General features: G+C 44.4%; 1 protein-coding gene across 3 annotated transcripts in view; it reads left to right on the forward strand.

The window, feature by feature from the left end:
- The window catches only part of FBLN2 (fibulin 2), a 712,640-nt gene that overhangs the window by 556,643 nt on the left and 143,464 nt on the right, over positions 1-12,533 (forward strand). For all 3 annotated transcript variants that reach the window (XM_069643982.1, XM_069643983.1, XM_069643984.1), the window contains exons 7-8: positions 6,216-6,344; positions 9,742-9,843. In XM_069643982.1, the coding sequence (XP_069500083.1) occupies positions 6,216-6,344; positions 9,742-9,843 (231 nt within the window). The remainder of the gene's footprint in view (positions 1-6,215; positions 6,345-9,741; positions 9,844-12,533) is intronic.

The raw sequence follows: 12,533 nt of genomic DNA on the forward strand, positions 1-12,533 counted from the left end.
ATTGGGGAGGGACGTGTTCCTTAGTGCTCATTCATGTTTCAGCATTAGTGATTCCTCAGAGTGACCTGAACATTGGTGAATTTCCGAAAGTAGGAGCCCACTCGAGATGGATGAGATCACTTAAGTTTCTTAATCGAACCAAGAGAGAGAATTACTTTTCAGCAAAGTCAATAGAAGCATATGAGTCCATTCTGTATGAGCACAGGCTGTTCAGCAAGACTGCATCAATCTTCACAATTATCTTCTTGCCTGGGATCCAGACGATGGCCAATGCTAAATGGTTGCAGACTACCAGATGGGAGCTTCTGCAGACCATCAACACCACCATAAAGGGATTTGGTGCTATCAAGGAAGAATTAAGGTCCATACAATTGATGACCATGCAGAACAGGTGTGTCCTTGACATAATCACTGCGATGGAAGGAGGAGTTTGCGCCAAATCCGAGCCATCATGTTGCACATTCAAGACGTCACAGATGATAGTTGGTTTGCGTCTATATTCTCATTGGTTCAAGTTTCTTGGAGCAGTATTAGTGATGGTGATGTTTGGATTCTGTGTGATTAGGATAATAGTTACGCAGTGTAAGAAGACAGCTAAGAAGGCAGCAGGAATGAAAATCATGATCGATGTCAAGTCAGGGTTGTGACCGAAGGAGTTGACAGATGAAGATGTCAGGAAATATATAGAAGCCAGCATTGTAGCACCTGAGGAGACGAAGTTCCTGTATCCAAAGAATAACAAGAGGTATGTATGATGATGGGTCTATTGCAATCCGAATGAACAGTGCAGCTACATGACCTGGAGCCTTGATGAACATGTAAAATCAGCTGGCACCCTGAAGGGGGTGATGAAAATCTGGACTCTGAAGAACCACTTTTTCAAGAGTGTGTATCAAAATGTGGAGACCAGTGAAAATGTGGTCGATGACTCGACCAGAAGGGGGGAGTGTATAGGAGCAGCTAATTGCCTGTACAGGAAGGCCCAGCCCTGCCGTATGCTGGAAGCCTGAGATTGTGCCATGCTTAACGCCAGCCATTGTGACTATTCCACAGCGAATATTCGAGAAAAGGTATCCCCTAAGAAAACCCTATCAAATGTATCCCCAAAGAGATGATAATCTGAGGGAGGAGCTTCTCGAAGGAATATGAAAATAAGAGAAGAAAAAGTCGGTGATGTCACAAGAGACGACCGTCATGCATTGAGAATACTGGCTGAAGAAGAGAATGAATGGACCGTATAGAAACTGATGACAAAGTAAAGAATCAAGTAACTTTCATATGCAAAGAAAAGATTGCACGTGTGAAGAGCACTGCAGAAAATGCAACCCATTTAATAAATGTACAGATGCTGCAACACAAGTAGATCAAGCAATCTTAGAAGCTGGCTATAGTAGTGAATAGAATGCCCATGCAGAGCCGCCATTATATAGAAACTGGACATTGGTGTGAATAAGCTCAAACCCATGGAGAAGAGCCGAGAGCGGTGTTGCAGCAAAGAATTAGCAAAGATCCTTTATGAATCTGGAAGGGGGCTGTCTGGCCTGGTGTCAGGGGTGAAGCAGCCAAGACTGGTTATCTATTCATGAAGGCAGTAACCGTGACATGCTGAATCATCCCTTGTTAAGGTGCAAAGAAAGTACACCAGGCATGCCAGGTTTTATTCATTTAAGACAATTAAATGCTGTTAAATGGACCAGATATTGGTCTCCCGTCACATGAGCCAAGGATGGAAATAGAGTTTCCAGAAGCATGCTCACACTGCCTTATATTCTCAGAGACGAGGATACTTTGCAGGGTCAAGTTCAAAGACAATCTTCATGGCAGAAGGCATGGGTGATGAGAGATGATGGGCTAATTGGTTGTGGAGGTAACGTCATGTCCACCTCCTGGCACCTGTGGTTGAGCTTACTTGCTGCTAGTGAGTTTCTGTTTTCACTTTGATTTTATGGCATTCGTGGTGCACATGTATACTACAAAACGTGGCTTCTTGGAACTGAGGATGTGAGGAAGAGACTGAGGACGAGTTTTATACCAAGGACAGCAGGGAAGCTAGGTACTGTTTTACAGAAGATCCTACTGGCGTCTAGTCCACTTTGTGAACTACATGTGGTAGATGTATATTTTCATATTTCCATGTACCACAAACACTACAAAAATCTAAGGGTCAACGTTCAGGATATCCATTATTAGTTGAAGGTTCTTCCTTTTGGGATAACATCTGCACCATGCATTTTACAAAGGTACTAGCTGCAGTGGCTGCCCATTTGCATGGGCAGAGCATACATGTATACCCCTACTTTGAAGATTCCCTCATAACAGGGAACGGTGCCATGCAATGTTACGACCACAAACAGCAAATCATAGCCTTGCTCCACCAATTGGGGTTCTAGTTACACAGCCCATAATCACCACATAATCAAGGCAGTCGCCTTTTCAAGTAAAGACATTTGAGCAGAAATCAACATACAAATAGTGGTGGTCTGCCAACCCAACAAAAAGGTTCCGACATTTCAAGTAAGTGTTCCCCTTGATCATAGCGCATAAAATAAACTGTGAGAAAAATCATTAAAGTGCAGGTTTTGATGGCTTAGCACATTTCCGTAACATCCCTTTAACAAAGGTTTTTTGTCAATGAAATAGGTTTTTATAAGTCAAAATATTTCATGGTTTTACATCACTGTATATAGGTTATTAATAATTCCTCTTTTCATATATATGAAAGAACTATAAACCTCCTTTAAAAAACATATATTTTGCAACACATACTTATGTCTGTTATTATCAGTAGCGCAGGCTAGAAAGGGGACTGTGGAGACCGTGGATACTTATAAAGGTTAATCGATTATGGTCCCTATTGTATGCTAGATAAAAGTATTTCGGACAGAAAATAGTTTCTGTCCTTTTATATTTTTCTCTAGTATATAATTGTCCACTAGCACCCTGGGCGGAGGAGCCAGCCAATAAGTCCGCTAGGAACACCGGCCTGAACTGCTGGTACAAGCCCACGTTCCAAGCCGCCTGATGACTGGCTCTCCCCGCTGCCATCTTCCCCTTCACCCTCCGGCCCATTTTTTATTATTGTTTTCACCCCCCTACTTACCTCATTTTGGCAGCGGTGGGTGCCGCTGCCGCATTCGCTCCTTCTCTTCGCCACCTGCAGGCCACCATGGAAAGGGAAGGCGGGGCTCCATACGGGGCCAAGCCTTCCCTTTCCATGGCGGCCATCTTGGAAAAGGATTTTCCTTCCATTAGCGGGACGCTGTGCGTGTCCCACTGTAGGAAGGAAACATCTTTTTTTTAGCACTCCGTATTACCATTTTGGCATCCCGGGTGCTAATGGCCTTCATCCCCCATTGCAGGGGCTGGAACAGGGAATAAAGGCACTGAGCCCTTGTTACCCTCCCTCGATTCACTTGGGCCGATAACTTGGGCTGCCTAGCTGGTATCTCTTTTCCAGCCCTTGGAACGGGGGATGAACGCCACATTATTGCCATTAGCATAACACAAAATGCTAATGGAAATGTTGGAGAATCTTATTGAGTTTATCTACTTTATTGAGAAATATAAAGTAGATGGAGTCTATAGGATTGCTTTTTTTGTTCTATTTTTTTCTTTTTTTGTTACAGTCAAGGTCAGAAAGTAGGGTGGGGACGGAAATGAGAAAGAGGCACCAACTACTAACATGGAGGGGCAGGTGGACAGGAAAAGATGTTGCTTGTGTGTTACATCTAAGGTAGGGGGCAGTGTTTCTCATGCTCCTTGATTACAGCTTCAAAAGCACTTCAAATTGCTCTCCTTGTAGAGTGGTGTGTTGCAGTATATACAGAGTACTGTTGTCTTTGAAAGATATGGATCAACAGCCTCCTTTATCACTTGCACAGTAACTGGTGGGATTTTGTGTCCCATAGAAGTAGGCTGTGTGGTTACAGTATTGGTTGAGAAAGATGAGGTGGAGGAAGACAGCCTACTACTGGCTAAGAAAGGAACAACTTTTCTGAGATCATTGTGGTGGTTGGATTTGGTGTGGCGGCGCATGGAGGTGATCCTATAGGAGTACTGTCCAGGTAGTCCACGACTGAGTACAGCGTTGCACTGAGTCCATTTTACTTTGGTAGCTTTAGCCTTTGGTACATTCCCAACAGTGGTAAAGAACTGCCATGGTATTGTACGATTTGACCGTATCCAAACAGTTGCATGTACAAAAAGTCATAAAAATGCTACCACCAAAGGTTCGAACACCAAAAGTTTGAACCTTTGGTGGCAGCATTGTAGGTAAGTATTAACAAACAAAAAAAGGCTGTGGGGTTCTCTACAGTATAGGGGGCAGGGTCTTACGTGGGACACCCCCGCAGCACACCTAAAATGTCTTTTTTAAACTTGGGCTGCGGGGGTGTCCCCCGCAACAACCCGCTCACTATACTTTAGAGTATAGTGAGCGGGGTGTTGCGGGGGACACCCCCGCAGCTCAGGAAAAAGAAAAAAAAATGGGGGCTGCGGGGGTCACTCCTGCAACACCCCACAAGCTCACTATACTCTAGAGTATAGGGAGCAGGGTCTTGCGTGGGGCACCCCCGCAGCACACCCGAAATGTATTTATTTATTTTTTTAAACGGGGTCTGCAGAGGTGTCCCCCTCAACACCCCGCTCACTATACTTTATAGTATAGTGAGCGTGGGTTGCGGGGGAAACCCCTGCTGCCCCCGTAAAAAAAAAAAGAAAAAAAGGACCCTGAGGTGCCAGTTTCCAATCACGGAAGTGAAAGGGAACTGGCGCACGCAGGGACTCAGCGTGAAGAAAAAAGGTAAGTAGGGTTTGTGTATGTTGGGGCGTGGGTGGGGGTGTGTTGAGGGTGTGGGTGGGGGGTGTGTTGTGGGTGTGGGTGGGGGTGAGGATATGTAGGGGTTTCAACATGTGCGCATGGGAAATGTGCAAACTTTTGGTGGTTCGCACATTTCTCATGCAAACTTTCCGGCCGCGGTAAAATCAGCTGCGGTCGGATCACATAGATCCAACTGACACAACCATGGTTCTCTCTGGGTGCTAGAGGTAAGCACTTCCTCTACCTCATCTTCTTGGTCCTCTTCATAGTCTTTGGAAGTTCTGCGCTTTTTTGTTGTGTAGGTCCTCCAGCTGGTGATGGTGGTGGTGGTGGCTCTTGGGGAGGAGGGATGATAATAGATGATGCCATTTTTGAGATGTTGGTGAAGCACGGACCCGATCGTGAAGTGCGGACACGATCGCAGACACGTCATTAAGTAGCGTGTGAGTGCGTGGTCAAGTGACACTGTACCAAAAGTCTCTGATGACATCAGATGTCCGCGGACATCCGCGAACAAAGAAAAAGTTGCAAAAAGTTTACAGAAGTGTTAAAAATGATGCAAGAAGGTGGGGAATGGCAGCGTTTTAAGATGAAACTTAGTAAATTGGACAAAAATGTTGCTATATTAGGGTAACTATGATATTAGTAAGCTGTAGGAAATTAACGGTGCACTGGTAAAAACCTATGTAATTCAATGAAAAAACTTTGTTATAGGGACATTATGGTTACAAGTAAAACCGAAGAACGTCCGAAATTCTCCAGTTATGGTACGCTAAGCAACCATAACTCGTACCACCACCGTGCACTGCTGAGACTAACACACAGTACATGAAAGATGACATCACACATGTCATTGATGACATCACTGAGGACATCACATATCTGGGACACTTATTTTTGTTCACTGGCATGTCTGGGCTAGTTTTTTTTTTTCCTAACAATGAGAATTTTAAACATTGAAAAGGTGCTATATATACATTCAAATTCTTATATCTTCTTAAAGAACCTTCGATAGAACTTGATTTGACCTCATAGTTCACATACATGGGGCAATAAGCAGGTGTTCATTTTTGGAACAAATGGATTTAGTGATCATATCTCATTACGCCCATGTTTTCTCTGCCGACACTTGTGTTAATACTTGATAATCGTGTCAAGGCAAACATTGGAAAGGTTGAATTTCATATGTTCAAATGTATAGGTGCCCATATGCCAATCGCAATTATCAATATCAATGGATCCATGTTATCCACATATAAGAACATACTATTGCTGTGCTTGATAATGGAAACACCTTTACTTAAATATTTATTTAAGTCTTCAATCAATATATATCTATGGCCAAGCATGGTGAAAGCGTTTTATGTCTGAAAGCTTTGCATGTCTTTCTTTGCAGACAATGAGGATTCAGAAGGGAACGCATTGTTACTAGCTCCGACCACTGCTCCCGAGCTCCTGCAGGAAAATTCCGTTGAGCTGCCCAGCATTGTCGCCGCTCCCCAGTTACAAGAAGATAAGTGTAAAGGTACGGATCTGTTTCCTGGGAGATCCTTGGGAGATCCTTTTCATCAACACGTCTCTGCATGAACGGTTTACCACTGTGTTATTTCAGAAACCTCTTATTTCGTGTGCAGTCTGTTTCTGTGGCTAGCATATGTAAAAACATGGGCGAGTCCATATAGTTTGATATACTCGCATTACCCTGAAACATCTATCTATTGGGCAATGAAACGGTAATACCCTCTTTTTCTGAGATCTGAATATTGAGAATTGATGCCAGCACAGACCTGAAGTGCTGTAGAACGCAGATATCTCGCCTCCCAACGATGCAATAGGTCTATATTTCCCACCAGCATGGATGGTTTCCTCTAAACACACAATGGTTAGTCACATGGCCTACATATCTTTGAATGCAGCGTGCAAAGTTCCCCCAAGTACATTTCACATGCCATTGTGACACTGCAAAGAGGTTGGATATTTGAGCAGTGTTGTGTCTATGCTTTAAGTAGAAAGCATGTCTGGGTGCCTGCCCCACAATGAGGTGCCTGTGTTACATGGTGTCCATTGGACGGAATGACTAATGTTCTCTACAATCCCACATGGCCCTTATATGGGGAAAATCCACACCGCAGGAGGCCTGGTTGAGGCAAGGGCTGTGACCAGTGGCTTAAGAGGGGTGCTTAGGCCCTGCCCCTAACGAGAACTCCCTCCTCGCCTAAAGGGGGCTTGGTGTAGCTGGTTAAAACAAAAGGGGCTGGGGCGCACTGGCACGATTACCTTTGGTGCACACAGCCCCTCCGTTTAAACAAAAGGAGGGGCTGGGCGGACCTTAAGCGTGACACAAGTGCGCCCCAGCTCTCACACACAGCAGGCAGCCCTTTCATTGAAGGAGTTACATGGTTGAAGGGATCGCTTTAATCACGTGGATCCTTGAGTGAAAGGGCTGCCTGCTGAGTGTCTCTGTACTCAGAAAAAGGAGGAGGGCTGGAGGGACCGGCTCTCCAATTGTTTCTGAGTAAAGAGTCATCAGCAAGCATGAAAGCCCTTTAACACGCGGTTAAGTGCTTTCATGCTGCCTGTAACATCTGGAGGAGGTGCACCCAGTTTTCTTGTTCATATCTCTGTTAGGCAGTATGCACACAGTGACTAGGTTAGCCAATGCATTTCGGATGCAATCCGTCTTCAGGGCACAGCCTGTATGCTGTAGACAACTACAGAGTCAAACTGTGTGCTTTTTAGAAGAAACAATCTTTTGCCGGATAATTATAGAGAGTGACAAAATCAACATGGGTTTTTATGTATGAGTTTGCTCATTTGAGCTATGTGTGAGCACGTGGTTATTTGAAGGTGTCCTTTAGATTGTCATTTGTGACCATTTCACTCAGTGCTAAGGAGGTTCATTCTATACGTGTGAATGCCTTTATACTAATTAGTGGGGCCCACCTTTTCACTTTTATTAGAGTCACAAACAAAACTTACCAATAGGTGCTAGGTCACTAACAGTATGCAGGAACAGTTTACAGCATGTTCATGATTCTGCACCCACAATACATGGCAGCAGTGCCACTGTAAAACATTTGTGTGATAGTCCCCACGATATATGCTAGTACAGACACTGTAAACTCAGGTTCATGAGGTGTGTGAACACAATGTATGCAAGTATGGCCCTGTAAAACCTTTTTTCATGTTGTGTGTGGTCAAATATATACCAATATTGCTTGGATAACACTTTATGATGGTGCCCACAATATATGCCAGCATGACCCAATAAAGGCGTGTTTATGCTGATTGTGCCCAAATATAGGCCAGTATCACCACTGTAAATAAATACTGATGACTGTTGGTTGGTACACACTCTATATGCCAGACATATTAATTGATTCAATGCTGCCAGCACAGCTTCCCTCCTCCTCCAACAAGCAACCACACACACGTGCCCACACACATACACACATCCCACTTACACACACAAACATTCACTCACTTACTCAAACACAGTCACACCCACGCACATTGAAAATCTCTTGCACGTGCACACACACTTCAAAGCATTTAAAACAAAACACACATACATACTTAAAAAGAAACTCTCCAGGCACTGGTAGAGATCTTGTTGTCTTGAATCTTCTCTCCAAGTGTTCTGGGGAGCCAGTGTCTTCAGGAAGGCTGGCAGCAGAGAGGAACACATGTGAAGCCTGGACCGGGGCTCATAACATGGTTGCTAAACAATGCTGGAGATATGTGTGGTTGTCACCTGCCTGACACCAATCACCTCATCCAGTCAACTTTGTATGATGACTGCTTGCAATATTTGCAGTCCTTACCACAGTGCTGGGGCATACGGAGGACGGGCACTGGGTTTTGGAGGGGGTGCATGTCCACAGGTATCCCACAAAAACGTGCACTCTACTCCAGGTCACGGTTATGGAAATAGAAAATGGACTTCAGAACTTGCTTGGTCAATGATGGTGATTATGGATTGGGAAATCAGTTCAATGTAGCTTAACAACACGAACAGAGGCAAACATAACAACAATAACAACACAAGAACAATGTAATGCAGCACAAAAGAAAACACATCAATGTATCAAGCAGCCTGGATGCAAAAAAAGGCTTTTAAGGGAACATTAATCTCTCAGTATCTTAAATAGCTCCCTCGCTACTACAAAACGTCTGCTGCTGAAACTGCCCTTTTACAGGATCCAGTCATTGTGAATGACGGGGAAGTTGGCTTTCATCATGTCCTCACTCTAACATCCATCTTCATTAGCTCTGGCGCCGAGCTAACCTCATCCTAACAAACCTAAAAAAAGTATGTGGTTTGCTGATATGGGTATGCCTCTAGCACCTCCCGACTTCTCGACTTTTATTTATGTGCAATGCTTATGTTTTGTATTTTGTGAAATTGTGATGACAATCAATACGCTTTCTTCCATTGCTTTACCTAGGCAAAGCAGGTTTACTTGCTCTTTGACAAAGTTGACTGCAAGTTCCTAGTCACTTTTTCTCCAAACAACAACCAGTATCCAAAGGGCACCCAGACAAGGTTTGGGTACCTTGTCTGGATGCCAGTTCAGCAAGGTAACATTCTCAGACCCCTCTGGCCCCATTCACCCTCTGCCATAGCAGAAACATGTGCTGAGGTAAACACAATGATCAACATTCAAATTGCGACTTTCCTCCATGGCCTCAGTCAATTGTGCAATGTGACCATTGCCACATTCTGGAACAAGTCTCTGTCTTCCCTATCATTTTCAGCCATGCTCAAAGGGACTAAAAATTAATCTTGTACTCTGATTGGTAGTTCACACATGCCCCATTTTGAGGGATTAAGGGTGATATTGCTTGTTTAAAGGAATACATATTTTCTCATTATCTTTTATTTCTTTCATTCAAAACACTGTCTTTTTTTCCGACTGTAGATAATGGACCCTGTAAAGATGTATGTAGCACAGTTGGGGAAACTGTTGTGTGCTCCTGCTCTCCTGGATATACGCTAATGATCGATGGGGTTTCCTGTGAAGGTAAGTTTATCTAAAGGTTTTTTACTAGGTCACTCCCAAGACAGACTATGTCTAAAGGGAGTGCGTAGCATCACATTGCACTAAGAGGTGGAGCGGATCTCTTAAATTCACATGCACCTGTCCATCTCCATCACCTCTATAGCCACAGCTGTCAGATTCCAATTACTCAAACTGTGGAAGATCAATCCTACCATCACATTGAGGGTCAGCAAAAGCCCAACCCGACCCATAGTCCTTAAACCATTCTTATCTGTTCCCCATGATATATCTTCTTATCCTTTCCAGGGGTCTGCAATGTGTCATGCTCCATATGTTTTGAACTATGATATGTTATTTATAACGCGCTTAATACCCAGAGATTTCTAAGCGCGGACCCGGGGATCGAACCTGTGTTCCTCTGTGTCGTCATGTCTCCAAGGCGAGCACGTTGCCGCTGAGCTATCCTCCCGAGACAATGACTCCAATGATCCCTTACCATTGACGCTGCTTGCTAGGACTTGTGAGATTTGCAGTTGAAAACATCTGTAGAGCCAAAGGTTACATTTCTCAATTACACCACCACCGAATGGTGAACTGGCCCAGATGGTCAATCGGCCTCTGCTTCATGCAAAAGGCTGCCTCTCAGCATACAACGGTGCCCTGTGCAAATTCCCCACCCTTATTTCCAAACCAGTCCGCGATTGGCCACCCTCGTGGACCAACATATTTCCAATGTTTGTTCCTTCTGCTCCCATAACCAACATTGCATCATTAACCAGAAACATCTGTGCACCACTTGCGAAATCTATTCTCTCTCCTCTTTCAAGTGCCCCAATGTTGAAATGTTCCCTCTTTCTCGAGCTGAGTGCATATGTGACGGTCCCTGACAGCCATTCATCCAACCACACTCAGACGCACGGATATCTGCACTGTAAGAGCCTTAGCCTGATATATTTATAGACTGTAATGGTCTCATATGTGCTCATTAGTTCCCTTTTCCTTTCCCCACTAGCTTCGTATTACCGGTACATCCTAAAATGTATTGTTTACTTGGTCGTCATCTTGTAAGTCTCTACACAATTCATGTACCTAAATAAAACATTTGTAGTGGAAATGCTAAAAAATCTAATGGTTAAAACAGAAAACAAAATCTTTTCATTTCAAGACAAAAGGTTCCCCATCTGCCGTATACTGAAGCCCATGTCAGATTAGGTTCATAACATGTTCCTCTGCATAACATATTCATTTATTTCTGGTGTATTCTTTTGATACAGATGTTGTACTCCATGCAAGACTCTGCTTTCTCAAGGTTGATCATCCTCAACCCATTACAATGTTAACATCTTTCCAAATATCCTGTCCATCACGGACTAAATAAAGTTCATAGGCTGCATAGAGATACAGCCAGAAACTCCTTTTCAGTGCATTTTCGACTATCATGTTACAACTGTCTCTCCTCCCACTAGCTCCTCTCCACTCTACTACTACTCTTCCCTCTCAACTCCACTACTACTCTCCCCTCTCTACACCACTACTTCACCCCACTTTCTACTCAGTCATCCTCCATTCACTCTCGCAAGCACGTCCACTCACCTGCTGCACTCCCTCTAACACTCTCATCCACCTTGCATGCACACTCACAACACAATCACTTGCTCTCACCAACCAATATCTCACCTTTTCTCTAAGTTTCCTCCACAATCCAGTCCACTGCCCTTCCAGGTACTGGCGTTTGGGTCTACCACCTCGGCCCCCTCTGACCTCACCCTAACAACCCCCACCTTCCTGGTTCTTGACACCTTTTTTATCCTCCCCCTCCTCCCATTTGACTGCTGGCCGTGATCAATCTGGTTCTATCTTTCCCATCAGTCGGGAGTTTGTGCAAAATGAATGACTCACCTGTTACTGGCAGCACGTATCCCTATAGCCTGGTGCTGGAAAACGGCAGAGGGCCCGGACATAGGGCACTGGTGGGTTAAGGTTTTGGACATTTTGGTGACTGAGAGAGTTTCAGCGGCAAAGGAGGGAAAGTTGCTTCAATTTCAGGCAGTGTGGTCACCCCTACTCGAATTCGACCATGAATCCCTGCCCTGACTTTTAAGCCACGTTTGGTGAGACAATATTTGGACAGGATTGGGGGGCAATGATGGGTAACGGAATAACAGGTGCTGTGGACAGTTGGACTCCAGAGGGGTGTTGAAGAGGGGCTTGGTCAAGCTTGAAAGGTATGTATCACTATCGCCATTGTTTTGCATATACATGTTGATGTTCCAATGATGAAAAATAATAAAAAATAAGTAAAATAAAAACAAATAGGGAGCTAAGCGTAGCTGCTTTCTTCTGTGTGAGGCTTCTGTACTGAAACAGTGGCAGCCTGCACTGTACAATGTCCCAATTCATCTTAAGTGGCCGTGTGCAGTGAACTCCAGGGTAGGTAAACAATATTTTTGGCAAAGGTGCTCCACGGCAAGGCCGTCTTGCATTGCTTAGCTTGGTCCGATGCAACCCTTAGTACCCTGCATGTGCCAGTGCTGGGGAGCACTGTGTGGCATCCCTGGTGGCTGTGCAGTCTCTCCATTTCTTTTCCGCCTGCTTTCTCTCTCTCTGCTGGTTCCTTTTGTTAGATGACTGGAGGCATCTGATATGAGGTGCTGGTGGATTGCTGTCTTGTAAGCGGTCTTTCCAAACCTTGGCTACCTTGTTAAGTGGTC

The sequence above is a fragment of the Ambystoma mexicanum genome, chromosome 2p (assembly GCF_040938575.1).
Source record: "Ambystoma mexicanum isolate Mex_15411 chromosome 2p, UKY_AmexF1_1, whole genome shotgun sequence".
Classification (NCBI taxonomy): domain Eukaryota; kingdom Metazoa; phylum Chordata; class Amphibia; order Caudata; family Ambystomatidae; genus Ambystoma; species Ambystoma mexicanum.